Raw genomic sequence first — 22,770 nt, forward strand, 5'->3', positions numbered from 1 at the left:
CTGAGCTTCGTTGGTTGGGGAAATGCAATTCTTTATGGAGTAGGAAAACAAAATTCTATAATGAAATATGAAGGGAAGCCAGTGGAAGAATACTCATAATGCAGCTGCTATATGTGAAATAATTGCATGAAATTCAATATGTAATGAGAAGAAAAAAAAAAATATATATATATATGGTAAATGGTTAAGCTTTCCCATTCACACATTCATACAGCGCTTTTATATAAATCACTTTTTCTATCACAGCTGTCAGGGGCAATTTAGGGTTAATTCAAAGCTGGCATCGAACCACCGACATTCTGGTTAGAGGACGACCCTCTCTCTTATCTCCAGAGCTGTAGCCGCCCCTTATGTAGAAGTTATGTAGCACAAATTGGCCACAATAAACCAATTACTGGTTTCCCCAGACAATACATCTCCCTATAGAAATATTATTGTAATATTTTTAGATTTCTTTTCTTTCTTTTTTCTTCTTCAGCAAAGACAAATGCTCAGAATAATTACCCCTGTCTCTCAGATGGTGTGATATTCTTCTTCCCCCCTGCTGACTTACAGTACAGACAGAGAACAGTGTCAAAGTTTTTTTAGACGTATAGCTGCATTGTACTCAAAGCTGACTGACACACACACACACACACACACACACACACACACACACACACATACACACACACCCCGGCGCAGGCAGGCGATCACTGTCGTGGTCTCTCAGAGGAGCCTTTAACCCTAATTCTCTCCTTGGCCTACTTGTGCCCTCAGAAAGAGAAAAGCTCAGCACTGCACCGCCGCTGTAGCTCACATACTCTGGCTCTCATTGTGGCTGTGACAATACATGTGTCTCGCACATTATTCTCTCTTACACACACACACACACACACACACACACACACACACAAGACTATCTAAATTTTTCTTTTTAGAATTCAGCCAACTTTTGGGGGGGGGGTGTTTTCCACGTGTGTTTCATATAGCTCATGACTCGTGGCCACCACATGACGTACAGTGCAGTGCCTCCGTGGTCCCGGGCTCTTTACGGGGGCAGTTGTAATTAAAATTCACTCTGTGCCACTGGGCTGTGGGGGACAATTTGTCAAGCGGTGCACTGATCTGACAGCACTTTAATCGCACTGGGGACAAGCCAGGGGATTCACTTATATGGCCTAGAAAAAAAGAAAAATTGACTGAGCGAAATGTTTAAAAAAAAAAAAACCTATGACCTGTTCAGTCAAACTTCCAAAGGAGCTGGAGTCTTCAGTCACTCACAGACTCTGGGGTTATTATACATACGTTGGCTCTGTAGGTCCATTATATGCATGTCCTCAAGTGACTGCAGCCGTTTGTGTCGAGTTCTTAATTCACTCGTCCAGGCATCCTGTGGTGGACTGGACTGGACAAAAAAAAGAGAAGAGGGGGAGAAAGAAAAAAAGCATACTCGTACATATTTATGTGTCTTTTCTATTACTACTTCAGACGAGTGAGTGCAGGCCAGTCCTGCTTTGAAAAAGAAGTCTCTGCTTTTGTGTTTTTTGCGGCTGTCCGAGCGCGAGGGCCTGATACTAGGTGCTGCAACTGACGGTTATTATCATTATCGGTTAATCTGACGATTATTTTCTCGATAAATCGATTAGTTGTTCGGTCCATTAAATGGTGAAAAGTGTCGATGATCATGTTTCCCAAAACCCCGAGATGATGTTTTGTTTTGTCCAAACACAAAAGATATTTAGTTTACTGTCACAGAGCAGCAAAGAAACCAGAAAAAAATCCCATTTGAGAAGCTGAAATCATAAAAAACTACTAATCCTTTATCAAAATAGTCGGCGATTAATTCAGTAGTTGATTACTAATCAATTAACTGTTGCAGCTCTAGCTGATACTGTTCTAAAATATCTTTGTCCAAATTGAGGCCTCATCAATAGTAAGAAATCATTTTAAAAGTAAACCTCGGGTTTTATGCAGATGCAATATTAAGGTTGAGTTTTTAAAAAAGGCAGAAATATTCACCATGAATGAACATTCAGCTTTTACCAAATGACAGGGACAGTTGACCGACGGGGGAGCAAGTCACCATCTGTGTGTGTGTGTGTGTGTGTGGGTGTGTGTGTGTGTGTGTGTGTGTTTCTCTAATGGCTAGTGAGAAGAATATCAGCGAGTAAATCTTCCTGTAGCCGTTCATCCTGCACATAGTTCATCCAACAAAGCTCCCGCTGTCGTTCGTTGTAATTCAGGTGATCAGTGCTGGAGAAACAGTACATCTGCTCGGCTTCATCCGCTCCACTCCTGCCCGCCGCCGCCGCCACATGCCTCGCCACGTACTCTGTCTCCCTGTGATCGCGCCTTGTGCTTTATCACTCCCTGGCACCGCCAATCAATAGACGTCCTCGTTTTATGATGTCATTTGATGTAGTCACCTGCGGCGCTGGGTGACACCTGATCGCACGCTGTGATGAAGCTCTATTGATCCCGCCGCGTGATTTACGTTGAGCTGTGCCGCGTTGGCACCGCACCAGCGCTGTCGGGCGCCTCGGCCGTTGGTGGGAAATTTACTTCACTCGGGGGTGTGGGTGCGACGGCGTGCCAAGGGAGGAGGAGCCCTGCTCTCATTTATAGACTGCCGTTGAAGGCTGGGAGGGGAGGGGGGGTCCTGGTCGATGTCTGGGATGTGTCCCCGTAATGAAATGAGTGAGACAACAGAAGAAGATTGCATCGCGAGCGGGAGATAAATCAATATCAAGTGTTTTGATTACTTTCTCCCAACTTGGTTCGAGCAAACATAAAGGACAAAATGTGAGCTTTAAAGTCCCCCATCCACTCAAAAAGGTGTTTTTCTTCTGTTTCTGTCCCCTAACATGTCTGACATTGACTATAGCGACTAGTATCTGAGCACGTTTTCAATATAGAGGTGTTTTCACATTCCTCTCCTGGAGGAGGAGATTTCTGTGTCACTTCTCTGCAATTTGATATTCAAACGAATCCCGGGCAAAGCTAGATTAAGTACGTTACAAATAAAGAAAACCAATCGCTGTCAAAGAAACTTCCAATGCAGCAGAGGCAGCGCATCCACGAGAGGACGGCGGGTGTGTCAGCAGATGATTAGCGTTAGCATTAGCAGTTAGCATTCCACGAGAGGACGGCAGGTGTGTCAGCAGACACTTAGCGTTAGCATTAGCAGTTAGCATTCCACGAGAGGACGGCGGGTGTGTCTGCAGACAGTTAGCGTTAGCATTAGCAGTTAGCATCCACGAGAGGACGGCAGGTGTGTCAGCAGACAGTTAGCATTAGCAATTAGCATCCACAAGAGGATGCCAGGTGTGTCAGCAGACAGTTAGCATTAGCAGTTAGCATCCACGAGAGGACGGCAGGTGTGTCATTTGCTGAATCTCACGGCTGTTGCGGCCTGTGCTATTTGCATATCATGAATATTCATAATCTCAAGAATTCCTCAGCGAGGGAGAGAGAGTGGATGGTTTCCAACCCCATTTCAGAGGGTTTTTTAAAAACTTTTTTGGGGGGTTAACAATGTTAACAAAATATTAGGCATAGCTGATTATTTTTATATACTTTGGAATGTGACTGGAGGGGGTCTGTAGGTTATTTTGTGAATACTTTTTGAATTTTGTAATTTATATATATATCTATATATCTATATATATATAGATATATATATAACTTTATTCTGTGCAGTGATTTTAATCGTCGTTTTGTGTCTTTCGCAGGATTGTGTGTGAGATGGATGCGTCTCCCAGAGACAGCCGACCTGGTCCGGTCCAGCTGTGTGTGGGAGATTGCCGACCGGAACTCAAAGCTCGCTCCTCGCAGCTCTACTCCTTTGTGGTAACTACTGCAAATTTCTCCATATTTTTCTCTATTTGCCTCGTATCACTTACACATCACTTACAAAGTGTACTGTCGTCAATACGAGACAAACAAAGGCGCTGCATTCAAGTGAATCACAATATACTGTGTTTAAAAAAGAAAAAAATCATTTGTGCAAAGTAATCGTTTATGCGCCAGAGGCAAACGAGTTGATGTGCGAGTTGCCATGACTACAAACGGCGTAATTAAGCGGCTCTGTTTATTGTTTATGTGTTGTCGCCTCCACCGAGGAGGTTATGTTTTCACCCTCGTCTGTTTTTCGCATCGTTTGTGCATTTGTCGGCGGGTTCACGCAAAAAAATGACTGAACCTGTTTGCACCAAACCAGCAACAAAGCCATTTTGCAAATCCGCTCAATTGGGGAAAAGATCATTTTTGTTTCATTTCTGAAGACATAATGTTTCTTGGTGAAATGAATCAGACATATTTGTGATGTTGCGTTTGTACTGTACTGCTGCAGATTTGATGCAGACGTGTGGAATTGTTTGGCCATTCTAGTTTAGGATACAACATTATTACGTTTGCTGCACAAGGTTCCTCATCAATGACGACTGGACCTCCCAGGTTGAAGATGTTATTCGTCTTTATTGTGTTGAGATTATGGAGTTAGATAAATACAGCCCCATAGTTTTTGGGGTTTTTTCTCTAGTGATTGTTTTCGTTTTTCTGAATGCGTTATATTCGAATAAAGTTCAAGGGCTTTTAAAATTCTGTAAGCAATAGCAAAAACAAAAAACAATTAGGAAATTAAACTTAAAAATGATCGGATGGTGGAACAGGGTCATGAGAGAGAGAAAATAAGACAAATTGGACAAACAACTCGAGGCTGAAATTGAGAGCAGCCTCCACACGGCAGGTAAACACTATCTGCTCACATTCACGCACACACACACGTTTCCTTCCCCGACTCCGCCGTTCGTCGCCTGCAGCGAAACAGATAATCCACTTTCCCCATTTGCGCTCGCTCACACCGTCACAATTAATGATCCCATAACAATTAACAGCATCCAGTAATTACCGCCGTTGTTTTTCCCCGAGTACCTGCTGCAGCCTGCATCCTGGATGTCGCACACTCGAGTTTTTGTTTTTTTTTGTCTTTTGTCAGAGCGACGCTGTCGGCTCCGCGGCGACTCCCATGTTACTTTCTCCCCTCGCCGCGGCGCCGCGGCTGCTTTTCCGGGAAGCGGTGGAAATTCCTCGGAGGATACCTCACAGAGCCGGGAACTGGCACAGCTTGATGTTCCCCCTGTATTTCAGGCCGCGTAGAAAAAGTAAAAAAACACCATCACAGGGTTGTTCTGAAAATGTCGCCCCCCCCCCCCCGAATAAAGTCTTCCCTCCCCATGAGTCAGCAGCAGCGGGCCGCCTGGCAGAGGGCGAGTGGAAATGACACTGCGCATTTAGTCATTTCTAAGTTGTTGTTTTTATGTTTGTGCAGAATCGTGGTACATGTGTTGTTTCTCCGTATGACCGGTCGTCTGCTCCGATACTTCTCCATCTGTCCGTCTGTCTGGGTGACGGCTGTAAGCACTTGTTATTTTCAGACTGCCTTTAAAGAGGCTTCACTCAGACACGACCCGGCACTGCACAGCACACGGCGAGAGGATCTTTCAGGGACTTTAAGAGCTCCCTGGTTTTTATCCTCTTTTCCACCCGCCAGCGTTGCACTCCGCCGCCATCGACCTCGCAACGTGAAATACTGTCATTTGCCGGGGATCTGAGATAATAGCGCGAAGCTTCCACACAAAACACGCGCTACTCCATCTTCCGTCGTCTAGACTGACATTTGTTCTACCTCTCTTTCTCCACATTGTCTCTGTGTTGTTGTTTTTCACGCAGACGCCCTCGGTCACGGGTCTCTCCCCCAGCAGAGGTCCCGAGTCTGGGGGCACGAAAGTCACCATCATGGGGGAAAATCTGGGCGCCGGCAGCAGCGTCACCGTTCAGTTTGGAAACCAGACGTGCGAGTTCTTCGGGTGAGACTTTTCAACTCTTGCCGCCGTTTATTCCATAAAGGTGTCATTAAAGGAACCCATCAAGTCAGATGTTCCAAAACAGCCCCGCATGATGTGACATTTGCATTTACACAGCTTATTAATGGAGAAAGGTTTTATTTTTTTTTATTATTGTACTTGCAGATTAACTTGAGGTGAATAGAGAAATGTTCATGTTGAATAAAGGCTGACAGATTTGAATTTCACAGTTTCAGCATCACAGTAAAATGGGGATATTAGGAAGGGCCTCTAAGCTTCTCATGAGGAATGTTGAACGTTTTCGCCGACATGTTGGAACAGTGTAAAAACCTAAAAAGTGAAAAGCGCCGAGAGTCGTCGTTCATTTCTCCCTGTTTCGTTTCCATTTGTTCCTAATATCTTTATGCATTAGATTGATTATTTTATTGCCTTTTGCAGTTTTAAACACCTACAACATCTTTTGCCTTTGACTCCGTGTTTAACTCTAACGAGCCGCTACATATGTCACTGTCAGAGCATGTTAGATATGTGCCATGCTGGGAGCATGAGTGGGAAAAATAAAACAAGATTTATTTTTCCCCAAGATGAATTATTCCCATCAAATATGCTGCTATATTTCAAGGTTTTCTTTCCCGCCTTCGATGTTACAGAGAAATCCCCCAGGGGATAGCCTCTCTCTCTCTCTCTCTCTCTCTCTCTCTCTCTCTCTCTCTCTCTCTCTCTCTCTCTCTCTCTCTCTCATCCTCTCTCAGAAACTTATGTAAATCTTAATAAGCTTTTGATGACCTACTGCATCAAACCTTGTAATAATAGCTTCCAGAAAGAAGGAAAAAAAACGGTGCTCCTGTGAATCTTTCTTCTCTTTCATCAACCTTTTTTTTTCTCACTCATTCTCTCCATCAATCTCTTCATCTACTCTAACCCCCCCCCCCCACACATTGTTTTTTGTAATTCTCTTTTGTAGTTTCATTCCACCATCTCTTCTCCCCTCACTTCTCTCCTCTCCACTCGTGAAGGCATCTTTCTTAAGCCCTGCCGCTGCAGCCTGACTGTAATGTTGTAAGGCCGAGGAGTCAAGCCAGCTTTAATGAGATATGGGGCTAATTACTGGCTGTTGTGTTTCTCCGCTGTGTTCCTGGCACGGGAGGGAGACGAGCGGAGGACGGAAGTGGCGATGGGAGGGGGGCTGTCCCACTACAAGCTCGTCTCTGCTAATGAATTTGGACAAAATCAGGGAGGGTGGGCAGTTAGAACACGGAGCCGTGTAGTGGGAGGGCAAAACACGGATGTAGCGGCAGCGGTGGTGGTTCTCCATATTTAAGTGTGTGTATTACAAATGAGAGGGTTTCTTTTTTCTGCGTAATTACTTTTTCCGAGCTGCATTCACTCCATTAACGACCTCACTTCCCGCAGACGCACCATGACGGAGATAGTCTGCTACTCCGCCCCGTCCCTGTCCGGCGTCGGCCCGGTGCAGATCAGCGTGAGCGTGGACCGTGCCCAGATCAGGGAGAGCCTCACCTTCGAGTACATCGAAGACCCGACCGTCCAACGCATCGACCCCGACTGGAGCATCGCCAGGTAGAGTCACGACACCTGTTGAATTGTACATGTTATTTTATCCACATCTTCACCGACCAACTCTGGGCAAGGATTTCAAACCCCCCCCCCCCTACATCCAAAGCTTTAAAGCCTTCCTCTCCAGGCCAGAGGAAATAACCAGACACAGAGTCAATATTGCACTTTCAATCACTGTTTAGTTCCCTTCCAATTAGTCTGGATCTGATAGTCGTGCCCCAGCCCCCAGACTGGAGAGGGGATGATGGTCACTGAAGAGATTACCAGTTCTTCTTTCATTCTCCTATCATATGGGCTGTTGATCCATCTGTTGAACGTCCCTGCCAGATAGATGCACACGCAAAACGTACACACTACTAATTAAAAAGGAGGAGAGGGACGAAAAAAGGAAAAATAGCGGGCTTAGCAGAACAATGTGCTATCAGAGGTGTGAGTCCTCAGCAGATGGCGCGGGCGTGAGAGACGGGAGTGCAGCGGACGCTGCGCCAGGCGTGAGATTGCACAGAGGAGGACGAGGTCGTAAAGGAAGGGAGACGCTTTTCAAATTAGTCATCTTCCTTCGATTTTTTTTTTCTTCTCACATCTATTCTTTGTATGTAGAAGAGAAAAGTGATTGGATATTAGTTTGTTCGCCCAACTCATTCCTATTTACGTTTTGGAAATTGCATTTAAAGTCTGATTTGGGAGCTAGACGTACAGTAGCACCGTGACAGCGGCAGCGCGGAAGGTAGCAAGTGATATAGTCCGTTCGCTGGATTTAGACTGATCGATGTATTGAACTGTTTATTCAGTTTACACAGTGGATCGTACGGCTGGATTTTTTGGGATAAACTCAGATCAGCTTGTTTTGACTCAAACGCGTGCGACTGGCAGAACGCTAACAACAGTTGCATCAATCTGTGCCACAGGGCTCAACACTGGGTCCCGTCCTGTTCACTCTGTGCACAAATGACCTGGGGCTTTTTGATTAGTAACTGTTCTTTTTCATTATCATGTGTTATACTTGTCATCACTTTTAAAACTCAGGGACGTATTATATAGTACAAAATTTGGAAAAACTGTATTCAATTTGTATCCTCCTCACAGTGTCGGCACCACCTTGAATTGAAAGATTAGACAAACCTTCTCTATGATGAATGCTCATGTTAGTCTTTTTTTTATTCACTGTGTATTTTGTTGATGCTCTTTTTTGTATTTTGTAAGTAATTACTCTTGTCAAGCGTCTGTGACATATTTGAGATTTCTTTAAGATATTACACTTTTTGTTAGATTCGGTTTTATGGTCTTTTATTTGTGACTGAGAGCTCAACCCTCAGTCGGTGTTTCCTGAGTGTATAAAGATTTGATTAAAAGAGGAAGGAGCTTGAATCTAATCTCTGCTGTAGCTGAGTATGTAATTCAATGAGCCTGAAGCAGAGACCCCGTAGACAGTGCGAGGTCCATCTGCCGGAGCTCACTGCGTGAAACCCACGGCCTAATGATCCACGCACGTCCCCAACATTTGTTATCGCAATATTTCCAGTGGGGCGCATTTCTTTAGTCGGCGCGCCACATCGACAGGCACAACAAGAAAAACAACAAACATCAGCGTCAGCCCAAAAACCCAGAGCTGCAGGGCGGGAGAGCTGCGCATGAAGGCAGCTTCACCCTCCTGCATCTGTTGGTGCCGCTGCCGTGTTACGACGCCCAGCAGCGGCTTCGGCTGCCTCGGAATTTCAGACGAAAAATCAGCGGAGTCATTTGGATAGAAAAACAACACCTCTAATCATCCTCCACTCCAAAGGCTATTATCTCCCAGGAGAAAAGTGCGGATGAGAGTCAGTTTGAAGCGTTTGTTTTTCTCGACTGATGGGGAACATTGTGAAGAGGTATATCAGAGTCGGAGAGAATCACCTTCAGGCATTGGGGTTATATGACTTTCTCTCTTCCCTCTTGAATGTTTAAACGATAAGACAGAGAAATGAGAGGCCATCTGACCAAACATGATCGTCAAATGAATGGTGTCTTCTCCGTTTTTGTCTCTTTCTCTCCGTCCTCCAGCGGCCACACCCCACTGACGGTCACGGGAACCAATCTGGACGTGGTTCAGGAGCCCAGGATCCGGGTCAAATACGCCGGCCGGGAGTCTGTGAACGTAAGGAGCAGAAACACACCGTGGATCTAGTGCTGCCACATGCAACAGTGGAGGATGTCTGCCAACTAGGTCCTGCTTGACTCACTAAATACCGCTGTACAAGCAAGCTAAGGGATGTTTAGCTTTGGTCGGGGGAGGATGGAAAAAACAAAACAAAAAGAAGTGCTATCGCTCCTAACAGCCCCTCCAGCTCATCCAGTCATCTTAAGCGCTGCAGCTAGAATGTGAATAATGCAGTCGGCGGTGAGAGTGGTCTGCGCTTAGTATTTAATTAAGAGTTTACTCCGAATTTTTCTTCAGCCCCCCCCCCCCCCCCCCCACTCTGAGCCCCTGTTGTTGTCTTTGCCGAACACACTAGTCATCCCGAACAATTTTTCAAACTACAGGGATATGTGGACATTGGAGTTTGGGGTAGGGGTCATCATGGCAGGTCAACAGGTGTGTGTGTGTGTGTGTGTGTGTGTGTGTGTGTGTGTGTGGTGGTGGGGGGGGGTCAGAGGCATCTAATGGCTGTCCATGGAAGATTTACTGCGTTCAGGAGTCTTTGGTCAGCACGAGGAGCCCGTGTATAATCAAAGTCTCGGCCGGGGGAAATCGTTACAAATTGCTTTTGAGCCCGTGTCCTGGGGGTCCGTGTTTAATTGAGAGGATTGGATTTCCTCTGGACTGAAGGGAGGAACAAAAGGAGTGTGAAGACTCGGTGTGTGTGTGTGTGTGTGTGGGTGTGGGTGTGGGTGGGGGTGGGGGTGGGTGGGTAGGTGGGTGTGTGTCTGTGTGTGTGTGTGTGTGTTACGCTATATTATATCATCATTCATTAGCTGATTATATGCCAGGATTCAGTTATGGGTGCGTCATAGGAGAAATTTAAGTTGTTGAAAAATACATTTCTAAACTACTCAAACAAACTTTTATTATATTATAAACTGGGGGGAAAAATAAAAACTAGAGATAGAAAGATAGAAAATAGAAAGCAGACTTGAGATTGTCTTAAATCCGACTCTGGTAATCATCTTGTGAGTTGCTCTATTTGTTGTTGACCCCATGTGGGGGTCGCGACCTTCCGTGAACTGCTGCTCATATCTATGGTTCAGGCTCTTTTTTGTAAAGATACATGAGGTAACTTAATGAACATACACACTGCACATAGCTTGTCTGTTTTCTATTGCATTTAGAAAACTGAGAAACATTTCACTTGAGAATATATATATATATATATATACTGTATATTTACCTAATTTTTAGAATCTCCAAAAAGTGCACGCATATATGAAAACTTCCTCGGTGCCGTGTCTGGAGTCTTGAATTCGACACAGATTCGTCCCGGCGTGCTCGCTCCCCCCTCCGGAGTACAACCTCCCACCTCTGACCTCACTCGTCAGCAAATTGGCCTCAAGCGTCTGACTTGCTCGGTGAACGTTCCTCAAATAAAAAATAAATAAATATATATATATATATATATATATACAACTTTGCTCTCGGCTTCCTTCGCTGCAGTGTGTTATTATAAAAAAAGCCTGTTAAAGTGCTGTGAAGTTTTACGTCTAAAAAAGAAGAAAAAGTTGATGAGTGAGAGATTTGCTGCAGACCTGGCGCAATGGGATTTGACTCGCGTGCACGCGTGTCGGCGCCGAGCTGTCTGATCTGTCACTTTCCGCGGCTTTGAGAGTTGTTCATCTCCAACTAGCGCCTGGTGAAAGCAGCTCGTGTCACTGTCTTGATTGCCCCTCACCGCCACAGAGAATGACTTTTCTGTTAAATGCTGAGGTTACAATTACCCACCCTTCATCCCGTCATCCCCGTCTAGCCCCCTTCTCCCTTTTGTCACTGGAGGAAGGCAAACAGCAGAGCAGCCTATAGCAATAAGAGCTGCCGTCTGTCAGCCAGCCTTCAAATGATCACCTGTCTCAAAACCAAATTGCTTCTCTTCTTCCCTTCCCTTGTGTCACCTGCACAGCTTCACAAAGAAACTGGGGGGGGGGGAGAAGAGAAGAAATAAAAGAGACAATTGTCTTTGTGAAATGCTCTGTATCTGTCACCGGATTCACAATTGAAAGGTTTGTCATATTCTTTGAAGCTAAAAGCGTCATTTTAAAACATTTCCCCATGTCCCCGGACAGATTTTTTTTTTTTTTATATATCCACTGCATTTGCCACAAATAAAGACGCCTGGACTGAGCCACATCACAGAAGGGTTCTTTTCTGCGCCGGCGTGTCGGGCTCCTCTCCCCTCTGGGACAATCGGGGCTGATTGTCTAAGCACCAGAGGACGGGCTGATCAATGCTAAATGGACAACTTGATGATTTTCTATTCTCAATCTTAAAAAGGGGTAGCTCAAATCGAGCGATGTGATTGGTTCATAGCCGTGGTATAAAGACAGTATACGATGGCTATGACGTCGAATCGGTTTGCACAGGTCCGTATCACTCACACTGAGGACGTAGCGACGTGAGTAGACGTGAGTAGACGTGAGTGGCGACGCAGTGAAGTTGAGGAAACTTACGAGGGCTGCGGCCCACAGTAGCCTCCGAACTTAAATTGCCGGCGGAACCCAGCTACCGGCTCGTAGCCTTCTTTCTGAGGAACGCTACAGTGCGGCCGTTGCAAAGCACGGCGGTTGCTATGCAGGCAGACGGGAGGGACGAACTTAAAAAATTCAAATTGTAGTGTGTTAAGGGGGCCAAACAACGCCCTTTAACTGTGACGTAATGAGCGTTCACCACAGCGTCTGTCGTGCAATTTAATATATGTACATCTCATCTCAGAAGTATGAGCATCATGAGTGTCTCATTGAATCATCAGGGTTGTGTCCGACCACTTTTGAAATGTAATCCGTTACATTACAAATTAACATGCCAATTTTTTTAAATCGGCACCGTAATCCTTTCGAATATAACAAAAATAATGAAATCTTAACTAAATATTTTTGGATTACTTTCAAAATCAAACATTGCATATATTGCACCTTATACTTGGACGCAAACTTGGACGCAACCGCAGAATCTGAAATATTTTCAATGCAAATAAAAAAATGCATTTAGACAATATTAACATCTACAGGGAAATGAGTAGTGACTTCTATTGGATCCAATGGCAGCTTTTAACAGTTGGTTGGCGTGACGGGCAGGCAGGAGAAATAGACAAAGTGTAGGAGAAAGAAAAGTTCAGCCAGAGCTGGTGAGTAGCTCTCCAACGTTAGCCTCCAGATGACCTTTGACTGTGTGACCCCCTTCCCCATTTCTCCTATGCACATCTTCGCAGCCAGGCCACCGTTTCCCTGATTCCTCTCCCTCGCACACACACTCTCGACTACCCTGGCCAGAGACCTTTGAATGGTTGAGTGGGCTGTAGCAGCGCAGTGGATGGCGGTAATGTATTCAGCCAGAGGGGCTGGAGTGCCGCTGCCTTAAAACACCCGGCCTCCGTCCAGCACCGGAGAGAGAGGGAGAGAGAGAGAGAAGACATATGAGGGCCAAGATTCCAATTATTTTCTCTCTCTGTTGACCTGCGTTCACTTTATCAACGCTGAACAATGTGTAGCTTCCTTCTCCACGTGCCCTGAAGGAGAGTGTGCACTGTTAGAGACTCTGGCAAATATACAGAATATGTTGTTTTTATTGTGATGTGCTAGATATATATAGATATATATATAGATATATACATAGTGTTATTTGGAATCTGTGCAGTGTGATGTCATGGTCCAGCCCAGTAATCCTCATACATGCATCATATTGTAGTTCCAACAGAATGACCTGTAGAATCATCATCGTCGATCTAATATCCATTTATTGAAAGGCAAAGATAAGAGTCAAGGCATCAGGGAAAGAAAGGGTAGAAGTTTCACACAAAAGAGCAAAAATGTACAATAAAAAATAGAGGAAGACTATTTCTTTTAAACCTACATACATTTATAGAGTGCAAGTGTTGCCTTGTGAAAGAAGGCTAAAATGTGCAGAGGTTTGGATTTGAAGTAAAAAAGAAAAATAAGTACTTGATAAATAAATATGCCTCCCTCCAAAAATTGATGCAAAGGCGTCATAGTGTCCTAAAATGTTACCATCCATTGCCCCGCCCACAGAGGAAGGCATATTCTTTATTAAATCCCACAATGTCCCATTTACCCCGTCGCTATGCACTCGCTCACGCAAATCATCTTCACATGATCGCAGCGACTTTCCTTCCTGACAGGATTCAACGGAGGAAAGGATTTATTGAAGGGAAAAAAAAAAAAATAGAAATCCTAGAAACTTACCCCCCTCCCCTCTCCACAGTATCCATTTCAGGCGGAGCAGATGGTCGTCAGAACTGTACTTGACTTGCAAATGCCTCCGCTGTTCCAACGTGACAGTCGCGAAGCTGCCGGGGCATCTGGGCCCGTCTTTAAAAACGTGTCGCCGTGCCAACAGTCAAGAGAGCAGCCGGATCAAACTTAGCTCGGCAACTCGCGTATCCATGAGACCGCTTGAGTCCCATGTACCGATCAGAAGAACGCATGAGTGGATTTTAAATTATGTATTCCCTTAACATGCTGTATATATATATATATATATACATTATGTAAACGAAAGAAAAATAATTCATAATTTACCCTCCTTTCTACAAAGCAGTGATTTAGCGTTACACAACATTGTGAACGCACTATGTTTTTTAGTTTTAGTGTGGTTTCTTGCATTTGAACTTTAGAGGAGATTTGATTAGTCACTCTCGGATTAAGTGTGAGCACATGCCGCATTTTAAAGCCTCCGTAAAAAAAAAAGAAGTATTTTCAGAGACTCTTCGTCACTTCGTCTTCTTGCAACTTCTCTGCAGTTGATGTGATTTCACACGACCCAAACCCGGGGGGAAAGTGTGTCACGGGTCGCACCTGGTCGTGTCGGCTCATCGTCTCGCTCTCGTCACGTGCCGCTACTGTAGCTCGCGAACTGTAAATGCTGAAGAAAAATAAATGTCATAAGACCAAAGGGAAGCTGCAGTCAGGCCCTGTAGTGCAGCTATGCTACTGCTGTATATGTTGCTGTAACAGTACTGTAATCCATGAATATGGATTTTTGAGTCATATACAGCAAAAGATGTCGATTGATCAATAAGTCGAACCACAGCTTTATAATCTCAAACTGTTAAAAGTTATTTTTCAAGCAAAAGCATCAAACGTTCTATTGTTTCAGCTTCTCAAAATATTCGGGATTTACTGCGTCCGTGTTTTACTGATCACCATAAGCTGAAGTTTTGAAATGTTGGTCTGTCAAAATATTGGAAGAGGTCCTGTCTGGCCTCACATTTCGTAGAATTAAAGGGGCAGTGAGCGATTTGAATCCGTTAGACTTTTTGTCTAACGGATTAAAATCGGCTAGCTGTCGGTCCTGTGTGCCCTGGCTCTGCGAATTGAAAAACCAAAAGCAATAAACGTCGCACCCCGACATGCTAGCGGCAGACGCTACAACTAGTGCGTGGGTCCCCTGTGCTGTACATGCTGCAGGTTCGAGCCCCGACCAGTGTGGTCATAAAAATCAACAGCAAACAATCGTTCTGCAAACTCGCTTACTGCCGATTTAATTGAGAATATAATAATAATAATTCTAATAATAATAGACAGAGTTATTGATCACTTAAAATGATCAGTACTTGCAAGTTCTTACATCAGAATGTGTTTTCACGTTCAGACTCAATGCTCTTCACGGTGAAAAACACACAAACACTGTATAATCTATATCCAGGAGTAAAGTAAATAAGGAGACCAGTCCCTCCCTCCCTCCCTCCATCCCTCCCTCCGCCTCTGCAATCGCACTCGCCTTGCACCACGCTGGCCAAACACAATTTGTGTAGCCTGCACATAAACAGGTTTTGCATCGATCTCCCTGTGCTTTCTCTCCGGAGCTGCAGACAACAGGTAGGAGGTGTGGTAGTCTGCAGCGTTCGGCAGCTTTGATGATATTTACCTCTAATTAAGTTTCTTCCCCGGAGAGAGAGAGAGGGAGAGAGAGCTGGGGGGGTGGGGGGGGGGGCGGGGGGGGGGGTGAAAGGAGATAAAAAACCTTTTCTGAGCAGACTGCTGTGCAGCAATCAATCCTCACTCCCCCCTTCCCTCTGGAGCTGAGCTGGGGAGGATGGATGGAAGACAGGTCTCTCGTTCCGGGTGCAAACTGGGGAGGAGTAATAAAAGAGCCGCAGCTCAATCTCCACCTGAGGAAAAACAAGAGGAGCAAGGCCTCCATCCTCCGTGTCCGCCAGTGGGGGGGGGGGGGGTTCCCGCTGAAGCCTAAACAGCAATTTATTTTAGATTTAGCTGAAGCTTCCTCTCCCATAAACGCGATAATAATTACGGACAATGAATCCTTCTCTATGAAACGAGTGGGGATCGTATGTGGCAGTTATGAGGCTGCTGCGGTTCATGGCGAGACCCGGTGTGTCTCAGTTGAAATCACACTTCAGTTCACAACAAAGACAGAGCTTTGCAACGGATCAGCTCGGAACTTGAGTGTGTTATTTTGGAAGTGGGAGAAAAACGAAAAACGCCAACTGTCTCAGTTTATCCTGGACGAACGAATCGCATTTCTTGCTCCGTCTCAGGGTGCTCAGGCTCTCACCGCTGCTCGTGTGCAACGAAAAGGGTATTTCCTCACACCAATTTTGTTCTCTTTGTTCATTGTCCTATCAGGTCTGTAAAATCTTGAACACCACGAGCATGAGCTGCTTCGCCCCCTCCCTGATGGCGGAATACCATCCGGGCCTGGACACGGTGAAGCACGCGGACGAGTTCGGGTTCATCTTCAACAACGTCCAGTCGCTGCTGGTCTTCAACAACACCAACCTCCTCTACTACCCCAACCCTTACTTTGAGCCCCTGAGCGCCACCGGTGTCCTGGAGCAAAAGCCGGGCTCGCCCATCATTCTCAAGGTAAAAAATATTGATTAGATATGTATTTTAACACAAAGGACGTATCACAGTGTCCTTGGGAAAAGAAAAAAAAAATATATATATATATCATGGATTATATTCCATTCCCTTCGTCCTTGATTTCCTGCTGTTCCCACTTAATGCCACTGAGAAATAAATCACCTTGTTTCATCTCAGTGTGGAATCATACTTGACGCCAGCTGCGCCCAAAACCCAGGGATCTAATTTACAGTGTATTTAAGTGACACGCTTGCCTTGCGGGGGTTTTAGAGTTGTCTGACTTTCCCCTCCTAATTCCACACCCCTCTGTGCATCTCCACGTGCCCACAGGGCAGAAACCTGGTTCCCCCGGCGCCAGGAGGGGCGAAGCTTAACTACACGGTGCTGATTGGAGAGACTCCCTGCTCCGTCACTGTGTCGGAGAGCCAGCTGCTGTGTGAGCCGCCCAACCTCACGGGGCAATACAAAGTCATGGTCAGTGTGTGTGTGTGTGTGTGTGTGTGTGTGTGTGTGTGTGTGTGTGTTTGTGTGTGTGTGTGTGTGTGTGTGTGTGTGTGTGTGTGTGTCTGTGTGTGTGTGTGTCTGTGTATGTCCGTCTTCCCAAGTTTCTCCTCCATCCTGTTTCCATCCATCCTTGTATTTTTCGTGATTTATTCTTCGTAGCAGTTGGCCTCTAAACTCCATTAGTCTTGTTTTCATCGTCGCTCATTCAGCTAAAGGAGGAGGGTCAAAGGGGGAACTTGAGCGAGTGCGCTCCAGCTATCAAAATATTCTGCCGCCATTATATTTAGCTGCCTGCTCGCTCGTCGAGCGTCCGACTTAATTCCCTCTCCCTTTCAGCCGACAATATTTTTACCACCTTAATTGGTAATTGTGATTAATTGTGTGTTTGTGTCCCTTCCTCAGGTCCAAGTCGGCGGCCTCCACGTTTCCCCCGGTGCGGTGCACATCATGTCGGACAGCCTGCTGACCCTGCCCGCCATCGTCAGCATCGCCGCCGGCGGAGGCCTCCTCCTCATCATCGTCATCCTGGTGCTCATCGCATACAAGCGGAAGTCACGCGAGAACGACCTCACCCTCAAGCGCCTGCAGATGCAAATGGACAACCTGGAGTCGCGCGTCGCCCTGGAGTGCAAAGAAGGTTGGTGTTAGAACGGCGGAGTCAGCAGACCGACACGGTAACCGTGGAGCAGGCCCCGCAGTTTTCAGACTGTTGAGTGAGGATGATTATGGGTCTGCTTTGCTTGGAATATACAGTTTACAGTCTGTAATTTGAAAAGGCTGCTCTGTCACTATTATAGTTAAAAAAAAGAAAAAGGCTGGTGAATGCATTTCACTTGTGCAGGCTCCACTGTAATCATATAAAAGTGAACACATTTATTCGTGCGTATAGTACAGTAAGTAAATCACAGGTTTTTTTTTCTGTGTGCGTTGAATAATTCAGTGAAAATTTCTCCCAAATCTAGGCCAGTGAGTCATCCCGTATTTATACAACACACGTTAGCCCAGCGCGGGACCTGTCTGGTCGCGTCGTGGTGAATCTGCGCAGTTTTTACTCGCTTTCTAGTCCGTGCGCTGTTTACGGACTCGCACACGAGCCGATGCATGAATACAGAGCTTTTCTCGTTAAGAGTAAAAAACCCGACCTCCTCCCAGCGGGAGAAACATTACGTGGAGTGCATTTGTATTCACGTCTCAACTGGAGGGTTTAACTCCACGTTTTATGTTTTTGTGAGATGTGTGTTTCTGCGCCTCTGTAATCGTGTGTGTTTCTTGTTGTAGCCCCCCGCAAAAGTGACCAACAACTGCCGCGAAGCCTGTCAGCCCAAGTTGCCAGAGTTGCCGCAACGGTATCTAAACATGCGGCAACGCTGAAGCGCACCTCCCCTGTGGGCTCAGGGTTAAAAGGGGGGAAGGGCAGTCAATGTGACCTTTGCTCTTCTACCCAGTGGGAGGATCACAGATAACCTCACGCTGACAAACACAGGTGATTGGCCCCCGATGTCATCACCGGGGGTCGTTAGAGCCAATCACTGAGACGGCAAAAAAGTGAGGTTTGTGTTCGACAGTGTTCAGGGGGATTTCGTCAGCTGGAGCGGAACCTTATTACTCATCCCCTCAAGCTACACCCCGAGTTGATCATCCAGGGTTATTACGCAGGGTAAGAAAAAACCCTATCGCAGCAAACTTCCCTGCTGGACAAATGACGGGCAGTCACGCGGACGCAGCAGGGAATCAGACGTACACCGGCAGCCTTAGGAAAGGAGAAGATTAATGTTTTAACCATCAGCAGTGGCCAGGAGTGTACTGCCCTGCGGGGTGGATGTGGATGCTACCTGGTTCCCTCCTCCCTTGTGCGCCTGTAGGCGCATGTGTTGGCGTGTAAACTCGATAGTCGCAGGGGGGGCCGGGAGGCCAGGAGGTGGGATGCCGAGACCGTCTGGAGATGGTGGAGGTTTGAGGGGAGCGTGTTAGGTGACTGCCGCTGCTGCTGTGATAGGCTGCAGACAGGGGGGGGGCCTCCCCGAGGGCAGCGCGAAGGCAGAGCAACTGAGCCGTGAGCCCTGAACGGGAGTCGAGGCAGGATGGAGCCAATTAACTAGTGCTCACCTGCAGCCTCACGCTGAGACGACACACTCTTTTGGGGCTTTGGCCGCAGCTAATTTAAACCGTCTGGTAGATAAAAAGAAATGAGTGACAGGGGGCTGCGCATGTGTGTGTCATGTAGGAGAAAAGAGAGAAAGGTCTGCGTTTAAGGGAGAGTTTCTCTGACATGAAGACGCTTTTCACTGTCAGCTTCATCATACTGGCAGCGAACAGCGTGAAGAAGGATTCACAAGTTTGGTGCCCGGGGATTATTGTGAGGTTTTATACATGTGCTGTGTGTCTCAAGCCTTTTTCCTTTCCTTTCCCCCCCTCAGCCTTTGCCGAGCTACAGACGGACATCAATGAGCTGACCAGTGACCTGGACAGAGCCGGTATCCCCCATCTGGACTACAGGACGTACGCCATGAGGGTTCTCTTCCCCGGCATCGAGGATCATCCTGTCCTCAGAGAACTGGAGGTAGAGAGAGAGAGAGAGAGAGAGAGAGAGAAGGAGACCAATAACGAGAGAGCGACAGGGAAAGACAAATTAAAAAGAAGATGGATGAGACACATAGGCAGCAAATGCATTGAGAAAAGGGCAAGAGAAAGTCAAACTGAGGTATTCAAAAGAAAAAATAGAGAGCGGTAGAGCCTGTTTGCCCTTACCACTCCTTCTACAAGGAAACCTTCGTACGCAGCAAAATGCTCGAGGGGGGAACGGATACCGGTGTGCCACTTATCCTCTCTACCCTCTGGTGTCACACACGTGTAGCCGATCATGCTGGGCAACATACGCTCACACACACACACACACGCTCACACACACACACACGCTCACACACACACATATATACACCTCACCTGCAAGCTCCCTGGTGGAATACAGGGTCCCAGCACACGGTTATTTCCTCCCCCGGTGGCTGTGGCACGAGGACGTAATGAATTGAATCCTTCCCAGTCCTCAGGCCCAGGACTGCAGGTTCCCTCCGTCGGAGGGAAAAAACTGGCTGGTTAACACTTTTTATTGTCGCTCCTCTTTGTGGGACCAGTGTAGTGAGATTCATCAAGATAGAGGTCCACCTTTTCTGTTTGTGAGGTGTGTGTGTGAGGCAGGATGCTGGTACTGTATGCTGGAAAGCAAAGTTGAAGTCTTTTCACTTCTCCATGATGTTCAGTAAGATACTTGAGCTAGACATTTTGTATGTGTACAGGTTTTCATATCCAAAAGACCCAAATTCGGTCAAGTTCAGACTGTTGTATTATGTCGCACCTTGTAAAGACATACAGGGCACAACACCGTCTCTCCCCAAACCGAGGATGAAATGTCCAAACTTGTTTTGAAGAAAAAAAACTAGACTGTGTCTAGTCAAACAGAAACAAAGAGACTGAGTTCTGTCACTTAGGGATTGTCTTACACTGGAAAGTAATGGGACATTTGGCTTGGAAGGGAAATGGCAGCTAACTCGGGCTACAATGCTTTTTAACAGACCTGGGTCAATAATTGATTAGGATCTTCTCAGTTACTCACCATGAGTGGGAACTTCTGTCTGCCCGCAGTGAAACACGAGCGAAGGTTTTAAGTCCCTTTGGAGAAAAGTCTTTATTTCGTGTGAGACGATGTCAGGACGGGGAGCTGAAGAACAGCAGAGTTCAACTATGAGCCAACATTTATCATTTGTCTCCCTTCGTCGTCCGTCCAGGTGTCGGGCAACGGGCAGCAGCACGTGGAGAAGGCCCTGAAGCTGTTCGGCCAGCTCATCAACAACAAAGTGTTCCTGCTCACCTTCATCCGCACGCTGGAAATGCAGCGCTCCTTCTCCATGCGGGACCGCGGCAACGTGGCCTCGCTCATCATGACCGCGCTGCAGGGCCGCCTGGAGTACGCCACCGACGTCCTCAAGCACCTGCTGTCGGACCTCATCGACCGCAACCTGGAGAGCAAGAACCACCCCAAGCTGCTGCTGCGCAGGTAACACCCGGCGCACGTCAGGACCGAGCGTGGCGATCATGTCCCGCAGCGTCATAAGAACTTCGGGGAGTTGCCTGCCCCATTTATAAAGTAAATTATCCAAGCTATTAATTCAGCTTTAGGAGTTGGATTAAAAGGGAATTTGATCATCAAAAGCTCCTGGCAAAATCAATAAAGGAAAAAAAAGCTAATTCATAAAATAGTAAATCGTTTAATGCATTATGTATTACGAGTTGATGTTACAACAGGAGCATTCACACGAATTAATGTTCCTGTTTTGACTTTAAATGATAAATGAATTAACATAAACTAATAAAAAAAACAAAAACCCTCTTAATCAGTGTAGAGAAAATGCCCTAATCCTCTTCGACGCTGTTTGCTTCACACAGAACCGCTTCAGATGTTTGATTTGATCCAAGTTTAGTCAAAGGGAATAAGAAAAAACATTCCTGTATATCCGTTGATATGTTGTATCTTCTGCCCGGAGGATATTTGCGGAGATACCGGAAAACACAAAATATGTAAATAAGCACGGGGGCTGTAAGAGTGATGGAGTGTGTTCTTTCCCCTTTTTTGTCGTTGTGGGTGGATGCATTCTGATCCCCACCCCCCACCCCCCACCCCCCTGCGCTCCCATGTAGACACTCCACACAATAAGGCTTGTAATGAGTGCTGCAGTACAGTAACATCCACAGCACAGCCGAGATAAACACCGCACGCACTCTCTCTCTCTCCACGTCAGTAGAAACATCTGAATCCTCTCTATAATTCCACGTCCTCTCTCTCTCTCTCTCTCTCTCTCATTGCCAGTGTCACTCTCACTTATCCTCCGGGCTCAGGCACCTTCATAAAACATTCAGATGCGGTTCAAGTTCACTTTTTCTCTCTGTGTCTACAGTGCACATTGTTTTTCCGGGGGAGTTGGGATAATGTGTTAAAAGTTTAAACACCCCCGCTAAGTCCTGGGTCCTCCAGTGTCCTCAGCTGCTTCAGGGGCTCTGTACTGTATGTATGTGTAGGAACTTTGACAGACAAACAAACAAACGCTCAGCTGAAAAACGGTACGTGAACGTGGCTATAGTATATAGACTATATGTTAACATGACTAATAAGCAGAGGCGGCTGCAACTCTCTCAAACGCCACCGTTGCTCTGATGGTAATGTTCCCGTAGGGTCTGTGTTTGCGCGGAGAAGCGAACGGGGCGGGAGGTTGAAAGACAGAAGAAGTGGACTATCTACTAAAGCGACACTTGGCTCTAGATTAAGCCGTTATCTCCTGCGACAGCAGGGCCCCGCGTCACCGCCAAGTTTCTCATTACCCTCTCCTATTAGGAACAGTGGTACGTAATCCCGGGCGCTGGCGTCGTTGCGGCGTGGAGCCGGACTAGATGTCCTACGGCCTTTTTTTACATTTCACTCAGGAATTTGAGGGATTTACAGATTTGACATGGCTCTTTGTTGTCTTCCTCATCATCGCCTATTTAAGGGAAAAAGCCGACATTTGAGCCAACCAGCCGACTCACAAACACACACACACACACACACACACACACACAGGTCTGTGATGATAGTCAAATTGAGCACGTCTGTAAGTGGTAATTGTGTTTGCGCAGGGAGAGCGGGGCGGCCGGGCTCCGCTTTGTCGCCACTTTCTCGTTCAGTCGTCTTTTCTATTGGCTCTCCTCGGTCTATTATCTAGTTTAATGGGATAGTGAAATGCTTTGCTATTACGTCGGCTAAGACCCTTCCCTGTTTTCTGGTACT

At 46.3% G+C, this 22,770-nt stretch overlaps 1 protein-coding gene across 2 annotated transcripts in view; it reads left to right on the plus strand.

The window, feature by feature from the left end:
• The window catches only part of plxna2 (plexin A2), a 173,173-nt gene that overhangs the window by 124,017 nt on the left and 26,386 nt on the right, over positions 1 to 22,770 (plus strand). For both annotated transcript variants that reach the window (XM_035645035.2, XM_035645036.2), the window contains 9 exons: positions 3,714 to 3,831; positions 5,713 to 5,849; positions 7,260 to 7,427; positions 9,465 to 9,558; positions 16,212 to 16,451; positions 16,782 to 16,925; positions 17,358 to 17,592; positions 19,373 to 19,515; positions 20,738 to 21,006. In XM_035645035.2, coding sequence (XP_035500928.2) covers positions 3,714 to 3,831; positions 5,713 to 5,849; positions 7,260 to 7,427; positions 9,465 to 9,558; positions 16,212 to 16,451; positions 16,782 to 16,925; positions 17,358 to 17,592; positions 19,373 to 19,515; positions 20,738 to 21,006 — 1,548 coding nt within the window. The remainder of the gene's footprint in view (positions 1 to 3,713; positions 3,832 to 5,712; positions 5,850 to 7,259; positions 7,428 to 9,464; positions 9,559 to 16,211; positions 16,452 to 16,781; positions 16,926 to 17,357; positions 17,593 to 19,372; positions 19,516 to 20,737; positions 21,007 to 22,770) is intronic.

Source organism: Scophthalmus maximus, chromosome 3, assembly GCF_022379125.1.
Source record: "Scophthalmus maximus strain ysfricsl-2021 chromosome 3, ASM2237912v1, whole genome shotgun sequence".
Lineage (NCBI taxonomy): Eukaryota > Metazoa > Chordata > Actinopteri > Pleuronectiformes > Scophthalmidae > Scophthalmus > Scophthalmus maximus.